Consider the following 18,226-nt stretch of genomic DNA (forward strand, 5'->3'; position numbering starts at 1 on the left):
ATTATTTTAAACTTAATCTATATTTTTTTACTTTCCAAATACGAATTAAGCGAGATATAATTTTAAATAAATGTGAATTTAAGCAAATGTATATTGTATTTTGTACATTAATTATCTAACAAATCAATTTATAAATAACACATTTACAAATTATTGCATAAACAACGGAACACTATTTCATCAATAATTTACTTAAAAAATTATGGATATTAACATTTATTCTCGCAAAACCGAAAATGCTTTTGTAAATCTGTTATATAATTTAATTAATTATGTTTAATTAGTCTTATTGTGTCTCATTATCTTTGATTACTCTTGGATTGATCCAATATGTATTACTAAAAACACGTTATTAATGGTATTAATGTTCACCTAAAAATGATATTATTATTGGTTTAACTTCGAGCTTTTGATTTCTAATGGTCCGATTTAGGTTGATGGGCTTGCCAGCCTGTCATAAAAAAGCAATGCTACAACAACTCTTTTTGTTAATTCCTTACTCTGTAATATGTATGAATAGTTTTAATTTTTACGAACAATAATAATAATAAATCTCTGTTACATATATGACTTACTTTAGTTATTGAATATAATTTATTAAATATATAATTTTTGGTTATTAAGTGTTAAATGTATGCATTTTCGTTTATATTCCTTTTTCTTCAAAAAAAAATATTAAGAAAATGTTGTACAAGGACTTTTCAATTATTTCATTGGAAAATATTAAACTCGTTATATTTAAAGATCAGGGAAAATATATTCATAAAATCATGTTTTGTGATTATTTTAAACATCTTTTACCATATTGTTCATATCAAAAAAATGGTTAGATGGACTTCACTTAGATTAAATATATTTGTTTCGAGTGTATGTCGAGTAACTTCACAGGACAAACTTTTACAATTTACTCATTAACTGCTAAAGTAACTCAAATTATCTTTAGTCTAAGTCCTCTATTATTAATGTTTCAAACCGTTTGAGAATATCTGTCAAAGTACTCCGATGCTTAAGTCACTAATTAACTCGGATGGTAGTCAGAGCAAAATCTTAAATCCGCAATAAATGCAATCAACTACCTCTTATCTTTGATCTCTGTTTATAGTTTTTGAGATGTGCTTAAGATTAACATAACCTTAATCACGACCAAATATCAGCTCATTACATACTAATTAATACTTACTCTTAATCTTTGTTGTAGTGTTTCTTAAGAAATATTTTGTAGTTGAGATTGTCTGTTCGACCCTTAACCATGCCCGGTCGAGAGACCATTATCTTTTATTATCCAAATTCGAAAGTTCAAACATGTTGACCAATCGCTCCTTCTCCATGGTTCTCCGTTCGGTCTTAACTACGTGGACGCCAGACCATGTAGTAAATTATTATTGAATAATTTTTTTTAGAAAAAATAGCCATAATTCAATAAAAAATTATAATTTAAATAATATGATTCTAACTAAATGATGTTTTATCTGGTTAAAGATATTTCACCATGTTATTAAATGTATTTTTATTTATTTTTATTTTTTAAAATGATAGTTTGAATGGAAGTATTGAAGACCATCATTTAGCTGGTATTTATTAAAGCATGAATTTATAGATGGTATCAATTTTATGTCTCTCAAATGAGACCTTGTAGAGTTTAAGGTAAAAGAGAAGGTCTGTAATCATACGTTGGATAATTTAGAATAATTGGTGTATTGATCTTTTTAGATTTTAGTGAATTTGATTTTCCTTTAAATTTTATAAATAGTAGGGACAGTCCAATATTGAGTACTTTCTAATATTAAATATTGAAAAATCAAAATTTCCCCTTAAAACTGAATTTTGATTCCATTGTCCAAAATTGGATGATGAAAAGTTTGAATATGATGTTTTTTTATTTTATTTTAATCTAAACCGTTAATTTTCATGTTCAATATCACTAATTTTAGCGTTCAACATCATTAACGAGTTATATTTGATTAAAAAAGACTAAACTCAGACTTCTACTCGTTCAATTAAGAAAGAATTAACATTAACATGTAATGAAATTTTAATTAGTCATGATATTTGAATTATTTTATATAATCATATTATAATTAAGTATATAAGTATTTTATTTAAATATTTAGTTAGTATTATTATTATTATAGAACACAATATTTTATCATTTGAAAGGAGTTGTTAGATAATTATTAAAAAAAAAAAAGGTTGTGAGCATTTTGTTTTCAACATTTATAAGGAATTGCTAAGCAAAACACGTAATTCCTTATGCTGAAAAGGATCCTTCCTTTAACAATTAAGGGGTAACGGATCTGCCACCGTCACAAAAGTATATTGTTTATTCCATTTTTCTTAACTACGCTGAAAAGGTGGAGTTTCATGAATTTCACGGTATGCCAGCACGAGGGAAACAATACTTCAAGCTGCTGCTGCTGCTAGAAAACTTTTTTTTTTCTAACAACATTTTAAGAATTATAATATTCATTAAACACTTCCTAAGACAACATTTTATTAGCTAACTTTTTTTATATTTCTTCTTTATCGTAATTAGCATCTAAAATCTATTGAATAAATAAAGACAGTTTCTGATATTTTAACTCAGGAGCTTAAAGAATTATTTGGTAGTCAATGGCGTTACTTGCATCGTAATCAAGTATGGCGTGAATGATGCCGAAGCCACCTTCGTTCATGCAAATACGCCTAATTACGAAAAGTTGACCAAACCACTTTACCAAGCAAACCACATTCCACAATTCCACGCGCCCAACGTTCAGGCCCAACTCCACCATCGCAACACATCTTCAATCTAATTAATATTTCAACTTGCTCAATACTACCCATAAAAAAAAATCCTTACTATTCTAACCATCCTCTAACCAAAGTTTAAGTATGTTTTAAAGTTTAAGAATTAATTTAAAAGTAAAGATAATTATTAAAACTCGTTTTTCTATTTGCTTCAATAAACAAAAAAATAATGTGATGGATTTGAGTTACTCAAAGATTTACTTTAGAAGAGAAGTCAAAAGGGAAATCGTAGTAGCACGAAAATGTTCTCCCATGCGTTGCATCTAAGAAACTCCCTACACTACAAATGACATTCCCTAAAGAAAATGCTAAACTTCACTTTCTTTTACGAAGCTTGAAAACACAATGGGTTCCAAGTCCTCAAAGCCCAACCGTGGGCGATTCGTCTGCTCTTGTTTCACGGTCATCTTCTTCCTCTGCTTGTTCGCAGCAATTAACGAAGTTCGATTCAGTAGCTTACTGAGGTTGGGTCGATGTGCTCTCTCAAACGAAACTGCACCCACAGAAAACCAATCAGAAGACCTTAGAATCCTGATCTCCGTTCTGACCCTCCCCGACCAGTACCTACGACGACACTTCCTGCGCCTCGTGTACGGCACGCAAACCTGGGAGGGAGCGAGAGTGGATGTGAAGTTCGTGTTCTGCAATCTCACAAAAGAGGACCAGAAAGTGATGGTGGCGATGGAGATCATGCTTCACGACGACATCATCATCCTGAACTGCACCGAGAACATGAACAGGGGCAAAACGTCGACGTTCTTCACAAGCCTGCCGGAGATGTTCAACGACACGAGCGGTGTGGGACCCTACCCTCCCTACCACTACGTGATGAAAGCGGACGATGACACGTACGTGAGAATTCACAGTTTGGTGCGGTCATTGAGGCCGTTGTCGAGGGAGGATTTATACTATGGGTTCGTCATACCCTGTGGTAGCATGGACCCCTTCAAACACTACATGTCTGGGATGGGGTTTGTGGTGTCCTGGGACATCGTGGAGTGGATCCATGGCTCTGATATTCCGAAGAAACACGTGGAGGGCCCAGAGGATAAGGTGTTCGGAGATTGGATGCGATGGGGTCGCCGTGGAAAAAATAGGTACAATGCTAAGTGGTCTATGTACAACTACCCTGATCCAGCCTCCGTGTGTAGTCACGAGCTTTGGAACGACACTATTGCAGTTCATTTGTTGAAGAATCAAGAGAAGTGGATTCGGACTCTCTCCTTTTTCAACCACACCCATTCTTTGAAGCCGTCCAAGTTATATCATATACCTTAGTTTAGTGATCTTCATTCTCAACATTTCGTTATTTTATTTTTTTTATATATATTATGATAGTAATAATTAATGTTACAATATCTGATTTCATTTTTGGGGTCTTTATAAGCTATGTGGTGTTTTGTTGAAAAACAGAATAGAGGGAACGTTATTAACTTGCAAGGTGCGATTTTTTCTTGATTTGTTGTTTCTACATGCAATTTTGAACGTTCCTGGTCTATGATTGTTGTGGAACAGAGGGTGGTGGTGAATTTGAGTTTTGAAGGATATTGTAATGGACCTAACAAGAGAAAGAAGTCAATTCAAATGGGGAAACAGAGTCGGTGAAGCGGGGATTTTCTTTTCATTTCTTCCTAACATGGAAAAATATCACGTACGATCGATTGGACTGCATCCATGCTTCTCTAACAATTCTAATGTCTACACTTGTGCTCCCTATTTCCTAACTATTACATTGATTAAAAAAGGCTCGTCCGAGTGTTGGACTTACTGTTGTCCAGTTAAAATTACCTTATTTTTCTATCATTTTCATTATAATTATTGCTATCCCTATTAATAAGTTTTATTTATAGTTTTGGTGAAAAAAATTTCTCCATCACATTTATTATTAATTACGGTTAAATATACATTTTCCTACTATATCTACATAGATATCATACTAAATCACATGACCAATCATTCAAGTTTAGCCATCATAATTAAAATCAGTTAATTATATAATTAATCTAAATATATCAATAATCAAATTTAAAGAAATTTGAGTCGTGATTAAGTCCGTATACATAAAACTATAAATATAAATCAAATTGTTAATTTGAATTGATTTTAATATCGCAACACATTTAATATATTTAATGGATTGGTTGAATAACAGTTCATCCTAACACAAATAGGTTAGTATTGAAACAAACAATCTAAAAAGTGTTTAAGTGGACATTCAACCTTATATTTGAAACATCTGATATAAAAGTTGAAGAAAAAAACAACAACAAATATATGTAATAAGTTATATCATTATTAATTTTACTATCACTCCTATAATTATTAAAAATACGTCACTAATCCTATTAATATTTTTACTATTCACACACTATTGTAATTCTTTTTACTTTGTAGAGTTATTATGAATTTGTTAAAATAAAACTTTTTAAGAAGATGAAAAAAAAAGTATGTTGGTTATTGTCTATTAATACTTCATTTATTTATTTCTTTTTGTTAACTGTGATTTCTACTTTGACTTAATTATTTAACTAAATATCGGACACAAGACTTATTATATCATATATTGATTATTTTTATATCATAATTATAAGCTATATAAAAAATATTGTTTTTCCACAAAAAGAAAACATGTTACAAATGTTAAACTTATATAAGAAATTTGTATAGACTCAACAAAGTAAATTCACTAAAACCACAGTCAAAACACTTATTTATATATATATTTTTTTATTTTTTAATCTCGTCTTTTATCTTCATTATCAAGTTTTCATAAATCTTTAATATTTCAACTCCAAAATTTGTAAGAGGAAATAAATGTCAGAAGACATTTTAACATTTAAATAAGTAATGATGAGTTATAACATTCAAATTTTAAATTTATAATAAATAAAATTATTTATTTTTTTATCTTAAATTTGTATTTATAGATTTTAAGATGAATTTGAGATTAACACGTTCTAATCATAATTCAATACTCAGTAAATATGATTTACTGAAAATTTGATTATTAATGATAATTAAAGTTTTTTTAAAGTTTATGATCATTCGATCACTCCTAAAATACGATTGATTGGTCGTCGCAGCATGTTATTAATTATAATCTAAGAGACATATACTCCTCATCCGTTATTCAAGTAACCTACTCGTTATCTCCCTCTTCATTTGTCCGTTGTTTTTCTCCACAAATTAAAATAACATAGGATGTTATATCAAGTAATTTAAAAAAGAATGATTAAAAATTTTAATTCATCAAAAAATTATTTTTTCAAAAATTAATTTAAACTTACTTTATTTTGGTTATGTCAATTGTTAGTTTCATTAGATTAGATTATAATACCAGTACCTGTGTTTGTGGGTGTCTCTTCTATTTCTGCCTTGGTTACCTTTTCCCTCGTTCATTCTGGGACGTTTTATTTTATTTTACGTTTGCCTCTTCTCGATCATATAAATATAGCATTTAAAATAAAAATAAAATATATTATAAAACAAATAAAAAAACACGTGTAAATGAAATAAAAACATTCACGTGTCTACCTCTATTTTCTCCTCCAGGTTTATTGGGGGTTTATATAAGAGAAAAATTTGAATAAAAAAATAGTCAAATATAATTAAAGAAACAAGAGAAACAAAAATATATAAAAAAATACGTGGAAAATTACTTATAATCGTCACGATTCACATCCCCTTTATCAAATATCTTTCTCTAAACACGCTTACTTATATCTGAACAAATTCACTTCTCATTTTCATTGCTCTTATTTTCTCTCATTTATCTCTTTTCAAGCACAAAAGAACTAGAATCATACAACAAAGTAAAACAACACGATATATAGTTTTAATCATTACTAAAACGCAGATTATCCAAATCCTAAATGCATATTTGGATACACGTAATATTCACAACACACAAGTTTCAAAATTTCCTTATGAGAAAAATTACCACTGTAAAGATCTTTTACAAAATCTGCTTGATATTCTAGTTTTACGCAAACTAAACTTAAATTGTTTTTTAAAATTTGTAAGTAAATCCAAATTTAATTACAGAAAACCTTTAAGTTCCACTCTTTAATCTAAACAATGACTAAAAGAAACATTTGGCAGAAGATTTTTTTTATATTAATATCCAACAGTTATTAATCTTACGTTGAAATTCATAAAAACCACTAAACCATATTTAGTTGGTAATAATCAAAATATTTATCTTAATCATATTTTAGAAATTTAATTTAGATTTTCTTGTGACGTATTATAAATATATTTTATATACTTATGTTTATTTATGTTTTTTTTCAATGCTATAATTATAAAGGTAATTCTACAAAGTTGAGGTGTTATAGTATTAATTAGTAAACTATTACCTCTTTCAATGAAATATTTTCCGAGAAGGAAAAAAACTTGACTATAAATCATTTATAGAAAACTTTGATTTTTTAACATTATTTAAAAAAGTAAATAAAGCATTAAAAAACATATTTTCAGCTTCATGGAAAACTATTAAATTGCCCGTAAAATCTTAAAAAATTTATTAATGACAAACACACATTTTTAACATTAATGAACTTGTTTTTAAAAGTACTTAATTTCTCCATTCTGAAACGTAACTACGTGCTAATCTTCATTTCTAACAAAACAGATTATATGTTTTAGTAACATGATTTTAAAAAATCGAAATAGAATAACAATAAAATTAAAAAATGAAAATTCTTTTAAATGAAATTATTAACAAAGCAAACAATTTTAAATATAAATCAATTAAGTCTTAATTATTTATAAACTTGAGTATTTTTAATTAAAGTTTATTAAATTTTGTTGATTTATCGAGCATTTAAAGTTATTAAATTTTTCAGTTAAATTTTTTTAATTTTATTGCTATTAGAATAAGATTATTTTTATTTTACTTACTTGTTTTTATGAGTTAATAAAGTGAGATTTTATAATTTATATAAACAAGAACTCATTTTTATCAAGTCAAATTTAAAATAAAGTTAACAAAATGATATTCTAATATAATTTTCAACTAAATTAATAATAAATAAATTTTTACTTAACGTAAATTAAAATATATTTTTTTAGGAGAAGGATAAATAATTGTGGATGACAACCTGGATCAATGTGAGCAGACCAAAGCTAACTAGAGCCAACCAAAGTGGGACAAATTCCAAATGGGGCCATTCCTAACTAGTGGCGTCAAGAGCGTGGCCAAGTTAAAAAAAAAAAAAAAGAGAAAATTTTAAAAATGATGAGGTTTACAGTATTTTTTTTTAATTGTTTCAATTAAATAATTTTTTTATTTTTTATTCAAAAAGTTCAAATTGAGTTAGGGCATTCTCACCAACCAATGAGGTTTATAGTGATATTTCTTTTTTAAGGGGAGCTTGTGAGTAGGTAGGGCTAGGGAGGCCACGTCAGCACTGTTTGTGAGTTGTGTTGAGACCCAGAACTTTGCGTTTTCTTCCGCAGCCCACACAGAGTTTGCACCAGTGCTGCTGCTTGTGAGAGAGAGACAACGACTCTCTTCCACTCTTTCTTTGGCGGCGGCGGCGGCGCGTCGTTTTCTCTCGGCTTCACTCATAATTTCTTCTCTGTAAGGCTTCTGCATAATTATCTTGCAATCATTTCCTCCTATCATCATCACTTTTCAGATTTATTCCGTTTTTCCCCTACTCCTGATCTCTTGATATTGGTTTGCTTTCCACTCCGCGATCGTTTGTGCACGATACAGTTGTTTATTTTCGTTTGAGTATTTTGTCGAGCATCTGGTGCATATAAAATCAAAAGATGCGATGCGCAGTAGTTTGATTATGTAGTGTTTCTTAGCGAACTAGGGGAGTTTATGGAGAACCTGCAGTGCTTTATTTTAACATGGGCTGGTGGAGTATAGATTTTTTTCTTCTCTAGTTTGATTTTCCCGTGAAAATAACGCACTTGTTCTGCTCAAATTCACAATGTCAGTTTTGTGTGTCAAGTTTCTTCATATTAATTGCTTACGATAATATGAATGTCCTGGATTGGTTTTGTTGATTGTCCCGAAATTAACTTGGTGAGGCGAAACTGTCATCATATTGAAAAAAATAAACATCCCGTGGTTGCAGTGAAGGATTTAGGTGTCACTTTTTCAATATAGCAGCGGTTTAGTTTGGGGTAGCTTGAAGGAGCCTAATGCTTTTCCACATGGGTAGTTTTCCAGTTTAGTATACCTCCGTTAAGTTTAGATTCCAGTCTAGTTTTCCAGTTTAGGTTCCAGCCTAAATGTATTCAATTTTGCCAATCTCTTCCCACGTTAGGTATCTCTTGTGCTTTTTTAGGGTTCTTGGTGCCGAAATCTTCTTCGTCATCAGCAGGGCAACTATTCCTGTCTAAATGGATTGGTTCACCTTATGCAATTCTCGCGCAAGAGTTTAGGGAGGGATTCACGAGTATCTCCGCATTACGGTTGGGAGCAGACACTATCCCTCATCCTCAAGTAATTTTGGGTGAAAGGGTTGGTTGTGATGATCCAACTACTCGGTCAGAATACGATTGGGGCGGTCCAATTAGAGTACAAATTAAAATTCATGTGCATTTTCAGCGGCTTCAACTTTGTCCTAAATCCTAATTCATCACAGGGGATTGCTTAGAGCCTTTTTTATTTTTATATCTTTTCCTGGATCAATTTATTGATTATGTTCATGGGTTACACCTAAATGGACAAGTATGCAGTAGTGCATAGTTGCATAAAGCTCATAGCTGATTCCACCACCCTTCCTGATAAACATCATATATTCATGGGAAGTCATAGGCATATGAAACATGAATCGAACAAGAGCTGAATCTCATCCGTGTCTTAAGTCATGAATATATTGATGAAAGATTTAAATCCATGATTTTTTATACAAAGAATTAAGAACAAGAATAGAATTAGTATCCAGCACAAGAATAAAACTAGGATTCAAATACACCAAATAGAATGGAGCTAAGAATAAACTAAACCGAACAAATTGAAATACAAGACATATGAACCTAGTAGAGAAGGAAACAACATAAATTATGAATAGAGTTGATTATAGAAGAAAGTGACTGAACAAGAACAACTAGAAAGAAATAAGAACTCAAGTAAATAAGGAAAAGATGGAGGAAAGTTAGATATGGAAGAAGCAAGGCGTGCTGCTTTGAATAAAATTCCATGCTCCTCTCCAAGATAAGCACCAAGGACGAATCACCACTTGACTTTCTAAGAATATAAGACTATCTAGAAATGGAATCGCACTTACAAGTGCCAAAAATCCTCTCAAGTGTTTCATATATCAAAATTGAGTTGCTAGAGGAGATGGTTATGATAAGTGAGTTATCCAAAAATGAAAATGAAATGTGAATCCTAATTCTAGACTAATATAATGTTTGGATGAGATTTTGAAATAGAAGTGGAGGGAAATTTGACCTTTGAAATTACATCCTAGGCTACTCTTGGCTTGGCTGAAAATTGGAGGCATCTCCTATACCTTAGTTATGCTTTTCTTGCTCCTGTGTAGCACATGCCTTCCCTACGTCTTATTGCCTCTCCATATAGCTCAATTTGACCGGAAATTGTTGTCCACATGGGCTTCAATAGAAGCCCAACTACAAACACGAATGCTGATTCTACCTAAAATTTGCAAAGAATTAAATCCTAATTTATGAGTTCGTGACATAGGAAATAAGAAACTATTTTTACAAGCAAGAATATTTTATCTTGTTGTGCACCTGTTTCTTCGAATGGTGTATTCTTGTTATTTAAATTTTTCTTTTTCTTCATTCATACATTTATCACTTCCACGGTGATATTATGATCTGACTTGTTGAATAATTTTAATATTAATCTTGTGTTACGTACACAATATTGCATTTGGATGTTTGCATACATTGGTTGCATGAGACAGTTATGCTACTCTAATTGGTTTACGTTCTCTATTTTGTTTTTCAGTTTTATTTCTGAAATTAACAATGAAATACAAACAATAATTGTGTCTCACAGGGTTTGGTGCATTTCATTCTGATTCATTATGGCCAATGGTCCGGCTCCGTTTTCTGATATTGGAAAAAGGGCGAGAGGTAAGTTTGCATTTGGAATCATATGATGTTAATTTGTGTTATGCCATGTTGGATTTTTTTGCCAATGGCTCTAGGGTATTTGTTAAGGGAGGCCGGGAATGGCAACTCCACAGGCTGCAATGGCATGAATATATGTTAGAATTTGACCTTCGGGCATCTGCCATTCATGACAAGGGAATCATATTATATTCATTTTTGTATGTCATTAAGCTGTAAATGATCTTGTTCCAATGTTAGTGAACAAGTTGTGTATAAAATCTAGATTGTTGGTTTCTCTATATTTCATATCAAGTCAAATCACATCTAAATTTTATAAAATATACCAGTGGCATTAAGTTGTAAATAATGTTGTTCCTATGCAGACCTTTTATACAAGGATTACAACTTTGACCACAAGTTTAGCCTGTCAATTCCAAACTCCACTGGATTGGTAATGCATAACCCACTCTGCTATTATTTCTTTTTAATTACTTGAATTATTTTAGGGTTCAGCTTTTCACTGCAGTTGATGGTGATATAAAATCCATTTTGCTTGAATATGTTGTAGTCTTAATCACACGCACAGTCAGTGACACAATAAAATTTCATCACATCCTTCTTTCATCTTTCTTTGTTATTCGAGTATTGAGTAAAATAAAGGAAGAGGAAGAATGAATAAATTTAGTATAATGCTTAGTTGACTGATGTGATGTCAATAAGTTATTAATTTGCATACCTTAAAAGCGTTAATAATTGTGTATAGTTATTTTTAGAGTTACACATGTTTTTAGTCGCTAAATTTAGACACAAAATTAGAATTCATCCATGTCTCAAACTTTGATGCATTATGATCTACAAGCTTTAAAAATGAATGAATATAGTTCTTTTAATCTAATGATAATAAATTCTTGGGCTTGTTAAACAGTTTTCCAGATTGACATTTGAGTTAGAACCTGTTAAACAATATAAACAACTCAAACACCAACATGAAACGTGTTTGACAGGTCAAAAAAGTTTAACACAATTGGATTAAAAGAACTATATCTATTCAGTTTCAAAGTTTAACCCTTATTTTTATTGCTATTCATATATCAAGAGTTGCAAGATAAAGTTAACCGCTGGATTCGTAGAGAACTATTATCTTTCATTGGGAATCATGCTTTACCTATCTAACATAACAAAAAAATATACTAAATTCTGAAGATATTAAGGAAATCATTAATAACTAACCATGTGTACTTACAAAATTTTACTTCAGTGTCAACTAAACTTCGTCCCAATAGGGAATTGTACTGCCAAATACAGTGCTGTGGGAGAGGATGAATATTGTTTTCTCCTTTCTTGAGCCAGTTGGCTTCAAAAAAGTCGGGAACTTACGTCTTGCAGTTCATGGTTTGTTTGCACATTCCTATGAGTGCTAAAGATGTTCACAACAAATGGAAACTTGTATTTTACCAAATAGGCTTAAGTTACTGGAACCCTTAGTCCATCATTCTGTCTGTATTGCCTAATTTCAGATTTTTTTTTTTCCATTTGGCAGGGGCTTGTAGCAACAGGATTGAAGAAGGATCAAGTTTTTGTTGGTGACATAAGTACGCTCTACAAGAGTGGAAATACTACAGTGGATGTGAAAGTTGATACATACTCTAATGTAAGTAATAGAGTTCTACTTCTACTCATATGTATATACATAATGTTGCTGCCATTGTTTTGACAATCGGACAGGATGAGTCGGTTGGACCAGGAACCATAGTAGTAATTCGTCCGGTCATTATATAAAACGGGAAAATTTTGTAACCCGTGAGAACTAGCCAAAACCCTATGCAGTGAACTAATTTGTCCCGGTTAATTTAAAAAAGCATATTTTTTTAATCTTGAAAACTTTTAAAATTTAAAAGTTTATAATAAATAATAAGTCATATTTAATGAGATTTAAAAATTGATGAGTTATTTTATCCACTATTATTTTTTTGTTATAAAACATATAATTTAGTCATGTATATCAATTTATATTTTTAATACATTATTTTCTTATAATTTTATATTACATTGAAACTTATTATTGTATTTAATTAATTTAATATACTTATTATGATATTTTTTTATTTGGATTTTGTTATTTATTTTGAATATTACGAATTAAACAGTGATATATTTTTAGTTTTTAACATAATAAAATTATTTTATTATATTTAATAATACTAATATATTATTTATTAGAACCTGTTCAATTACGCTTAAACCATTGAGTTTTGAACAAGTGTCTTGACCTGTCGGATTTTAAAAACACTGGTTGCTACTTCTAATAGTTTAAATTTGTTCACGACTAATTGTTTCTAAAAGTTCAAGCTTTCTAAGATGTGATGTAAACTGAAAACAGTCGCTTGCATTGTTGAAATTATGGGGTTTTAGGTACATTGCGACGAAGATAAATACATCATAATATTTTGGATAGTATTGTATTGACTACTGCAATGAATAGCAGTATTTAAACTAATGATAATCCTAGGTAAATAGGAATCGAATGACGAGATGAAAATATGGCAATCAACCTTGAGAGATATGACTAAGATATAACAATGTAGAGTATAATATTTTATATTTTCTAACTAGTTGAACCTACCATGATGCTTTCTCTGATTTACCTTTCCAGGTATCCACAAAAGTTACTGTGAATGATATCTTGCATGGTACAAAAGCTGCTTTGAGCTTCAACATACCTGATCACAAGTCAGGGAAGGTGGGTATAATCTTGATTTCCCAGAGCTAGATAATGTTAATGCATGATTTACAAGACTGAATTAAGTAAAGCATTGCATTCTTTTACTCCTGAAAATATTTTAAATGTTACATTTGATCTTTACACTTTGGGGATTTCATAAATATAATGACTCTGCTAGAGCTTAAAGCATAGAAGAAGTAAGCCACGGATTTATAGTAAAAGTTTCATCTAAATAACATTAGACAACAAACGGGAATGCATTCCTTATTGCGTTGAGTTATGCTGAAAATCATGTGGTTGGCATATTGTTCGATACAGTCTGTTGACTTGATTGAGATTGGTTCCAATTAGAAATATCAAGTTAATAAACTTGTGCACCAGACCATCTAATTTTAAGGAAGAATTCTTTCTATTTTCTCTTTTAGGGGGAGGTGTGGTAGAGACGTTCTCTATTATCTTATGGTAACCATTTACCTTACCAGTAAGGATTTAGAGTGGTAACAAGGATAAGTTGATTTTATTTGGGAAGTAGCTTGGTAAAGCCTGTAAACGGTCGCTCCAGTTCATGGTGGGGCTGTGGCTATTAATGTTTGATTGTTTGTCCTTTCTAAACTCTGCAATAATGGGAGCCTCCTGCAATTGGCCATCCTTTTTTAAGCTTGGCAATATGTAAGCAATGGATTCTTCTTATAACGCATCTTACCGTGCTATATTATCTCAGCTGGATGTGCAATACCTTCATCCTCATGCCGCCATTGATTCTAGTATTGGTTTGAATCCATCCCCTCTATTGGAGCTTTCAGCTGCAATTGGCAGCAAAGATCTTTGTCTGGGTGCTGAAATTGGATTTAATACAACTTCTGCTTCGTTCACAAAATATAATGCTGGAGTTACCTTCAATAAACCAGATTTCTCCGCAGCACTTATGCTGTAAGTAATGTTGTTGCACATTTCCCGTGTTCAGTTTATGTTATAGTGTCTTGTTATTATGTCTTTCATTTACCTGCTTTTTTGTTTATTCCTTTCTCTGTTTTCTAACCTTATATGTGAAGACCTATCAGAAAGCCTAGATAAAATTTTAAATATTATAAACATTGCAATAATTTATAGTTAGCGTTAGACATACAGTCACGTAATATTTTTCTGAAATAATGTTTGTTATTTATTTATTTTGAGAAAGGAAAAAGTAAGCTAGAAAGGAGCAGCACATATAGGGAGCAAACATGCATGTTGAACCTTTTGAGAATCTTCTCAATATACCTTCTTATTGTGAATTGTCACGTGACCTATCGTGATAAATATGAATGCCTAAAACATTTAATGAAGGTCCTTCATGTCAAAGTGGCTGTATATTATTAATTTTCTTAGCCAATAGGTTCAACAAATTGCTAGCAAGAAGAATGTCATGGACTTGTAAGATGGGAATTACGAAATTGTTCCCACTAATCTTCAAGTAAATGCGCTTGTCTACACCATTTTCCTTAAAGCTAAAAGAGGTGATGATCTAATCAAACCTCAGAAGTCATTGTCTGGTTGTTTGTTTTAGTCCTCATAATTTGTCCACCATTTAGATTCTTACAAAATTAGGGAAAAACTGAACATTACAACAGGAGGGAAACATAATATGATTTAAAGGGAAAGTTTAGTCAAAGAAAACCCCTGAGCAAAATAAGATGTAATATAACTTATATCACAGATATCCTAACAAACAAGTATACGATGCCAAAAATTGGTTAACTTAAGCGAAGGAAAGCATATTCTACAACAACAAATCACACTAACAACAATATATGGATAAAGAGTAATTATTATTAATGTAATATAAAAGTTTAAAATAATCACTATAAAGATATGATATTTTATTGTTTAACTAATACTTAAATTCTTACTATTATACCAGGATAGATGCGTTAAAGTAATGGAAACTAAGAGAGATACACATCAGAGAATGATATTCTAAGCCATGCACAATTATGAAATATCCTCAAATTAATTCCTCTATTGAAGGATAATACTATGGAATTTTATGTTCACAAAAAAATAAATTAATATAGAGAGGAAATCACAACTTTGAAGCTCAAACCTAAAATTCACATAACAAAGATTCCATAACAAATTGTGCTGGAACTGATGTGGAACTGGAATCATTTTACTCTGTGATAACGTATGTTTCATGCCGACAAATTGTGTTGATCTTTGTTTTGTTATAACTCATGAAATATGATAAATCCAATGATTCCATAAGTAGTCACAAATTTGAGGTTCTAATCCTTATGAGTGTTTTATACCCTTAAGATTAGGGTTTTATACCATCGAGTCATTTAGCATACTTAAAATATAACCTTTTAAATTAATAAAGTTCGATGGTAAAAGATAATTCCTTTCACAAATTGCATATGAATTTCATAAAACAACGAAAGCTTTGTTTTTTTTTTTAAATAAGGGTTCATGATAAACTGTAGACTGTGTCTAAATGGCTCTCATATCAACTGATGGAATTTTATAAAACAATATTAACTGATAGTGTTTAGAATGTGAAAACAATGCAATTCTAGAATAATTGGTAATGAATGCATATCTGAAATCACATTCATCTCTATGAGCACTACGGAATCTTTGTTTTCCTTGAGGGTTTCTTGTCCAGCTTCTAAGGAGTTGTTGTAGAGATTGTCCCATTCAGATATTTGTATACATAGATAGGATAATAATCATATCTCAATTTATCAGATGATGATTAAAGATAAAATGATGATGCTATAATGATAATTATATCTCTAATTGTAATATATTGACAAGGATAATATTTGATAATTATTCCATCATTAATTTAACGTTGTGTACTTTAAATTTCCTATGAACCTTGGGTTATTTCAATAGTTTATTGCTATGTCTACGATTTATGTGGTTGAAAAGACGGTGATTTTTAGTGATTTTTTAAGGCATGGGTATTTGTTAAATGATTAATTTATGTTTTCTTTTATTGACTTTTTTTCATTTTCGTTCGAAAGTGGAGAAGTATTTTTCTGGAAGCTACACGATATTATTCTAAACTCTAGTGTCGGAGTACAGTATATAAAATTCATTTATTAGTGACATTTAAATTTAATCTTTTTCGGGGAGTTCTTGATGGATACTATGGAAGATAGATTTGTTACTAAAAATAATGTACGGGTGGTATGGTATCCAAACTTGTATGTGCTTATGATTTCGTTCCAATCTTTCAGTCTCTTCTGCTTAGATTTTGTGAATATGTCCTTCTGCAAAAGCTTTTTGTTCAGTTCAAGAATTATGTTCATCTGCTTTGTTAGGGTATATGTTTAACATCATGTCATTAACTCACTATGCAGGGCTGATAAAGGACAGACCCTGAAGACATCTTACATTCATTATGTTGATCGCCCCGATGGATTCACAGTTGCTGCTGAAATGACGCACAGGTTTTCCACCTTTGATAACAAATTTACTATTGGGAGCTCACAGTTAATAGATCCCAAGACAGTTTTGAAGACTCGGTTCAGTGACGATGGCAAAGCAGCCTTTCAATGTCAACGAACATGGAGGCCAAATTCACTTATAACTCTGTCTGCTGAATATGACTCCACGAAGATCTTTAGTTCATCCACCAAGTTCGGTCTTGCTCTTTCTCTGAAGCCTTAACTTGGCCATCCTATTAAATCTGATTCGGTGACTTCAACCTTTACCGCTATCATTTTTCATTGTTTCCAAAACCCGTAGTTGGTTGTTTTAAGCCCCCTATCATAAGGTAAACCAAAGAAACTAGTAATATTTGTGAATTCTAAAGCGGCACAGGGAAGGAGGACCCAGTTTTGAAATACTTACATAATGGCTAGAGGGTGTTGTAGCTGATTTGTGATACTACCATCCAGGATCTAGCATATGATTTTGGGGCCAAATTCTATAATTTGATATAGTGACTCATTTCATATTATTTTCGCAGTAATATCTTCTCAAATGGCACCCCTGTTACCGTTCCATTTCGCCAGGTCCCTCATCTACCCTTGGGAATAAAAACTATAAGTGTTGCAAAACTATTTTTTTGGCTATCCTGAGCAATTGAATCATTGCAAGTTAGATTAAATATAATTTCCGTGTCTAGGTTGAATTTAGCAAGAGGAATTAATAGTTGAAACGTTAAATTTTACATGTTCATTTATTTGGATTTTCATCTGTACTTTTTAAACCATGACCGTTGAAATGCACAACATTCACTGTGAACAATGGAAATCGAACAAGTGAATGTTACCGTGGTGACAAATTTGAGAAGTGTTTAATTAATTTTATATAATATTACATTGACATAAGACTTGCTAGGACTACTAATTTTATTTCTTTTTGTCTTGCAACGATACCATTTCTAAGAAACCTAATAGTGACAAGTGTACTATCAATTTGTTTCTCATAAGTTTGATCTGAATAATAATTCTTTTCAAAATTAGTTCCACTTTTAGTTATACTCGCAAATAAATAAACAAGATATTGAAGTCAAAAAATAAGAGAAGTAATGGATATAAGAAAGAGTTACTAATAACTTTAATATATATTAGGAGTTTGATCACTATTATTTATGTGTAATATAACCGCAGATGGAAAAAAATAGAGAATGTCAGCCTTCATTCATATATAAATTAAAAAAAAAATATGTAATTTGCT

The 18,226-nt window shown here is 30.9% G+C and overlaps 2 protein-coding genes across 2 annotated transcripts; both read left to right on the forward strand.

The window, feature by feature from the left end:
- Positions 1-3,062: 3,062 nt before the first annotated feature.
- LOC124832211 (Galactosyltransferase family protein) lies at positions 3,063-4,458 on the forward strand. The gene has a single exon (XM_047306360.2). It carries the CDS (start codon positions 3,133-3,135, stop codon positions 4,063-4,065), a length of 933 nt encoding a protein of 310 aa, XP_047162316.1. The 5' UTR covers positions 3,063-3,132; the 3' UTR covers positions 4,066-4,458.
- Positions 4,459-8,165: 3,707 nt separating this feature from the next.
- VDAC4 (voltage dependent anion channel 4) lies at positions 8,166-17,504 on the forward strand. Its single transcript, XM_047306365.2, has 7 exons — positions 8,166-8,371; positions 10,778-10,854; positions 11,217-11,284; positions 12,374-12,484; positions 13,487-13,573; positions 14,277-14,485; positions 16,903-17,504. Exons 2-7 carry the CDS (start codon positions 10,806-10,808, stop codon positions 17,210-17,212), a joined length of 834 nt encoding a protein of 277 aa, XP_047162321.1. The 5' UTR covers positions 8,166-8,371; positions 10,778-10,805; the 3' UTR covers positions 17,213-17,504.
- Positions 17,505-18,226: the final 722 nt, after the last annotated feature.

This window comes from Vigna umbellata, chromosome 1 (genome assembly GCF_029865625.1).
Source record: "Vigna umbellata cultivar VRB3 chromosome 1, Vumbellata_1.0, whole genome shotgun sequence".
In the NCBI taxonomy this organism is placed as follows: Eukaryota; Viridiplantae; Streptophyta; class Magnoliopsida; order Fabales; family Fabaceae; genus Vigna; species Vigna umbellata.

Bases quoted from the DNA above. Each gene is read 5' to 3' on its own strand.
- LOC124832211 (XM_047306360.2), top strand. From the start codon at position 3,133: ATGGGTTCCAAGTCCTCAAAGCCCAACCGTGGGCGATTCGTCTGCTCT.
- VDAC4 (XM_047306365.2), top strand. From the start codon at position 10,806: ATGGCCAATGGTCCGGCTCCGTTTTCTGATATTGGAAAAAGGGCGAGA. The intron at 13,574-14,276 runs GTGGGTATAATC...ATATTATCTCAG, and splicing joins CTGATCACAAGTCAGGGAAG to CTGGATGTGCAATACCTTCA. The intron at 14,486-16,902 runs GTAAGTAATGTT...CTCACTATGCAG, and splicing joins TTCTCCGCAGCACTTATGCT to GGCTGATAAAGGACAGACCC.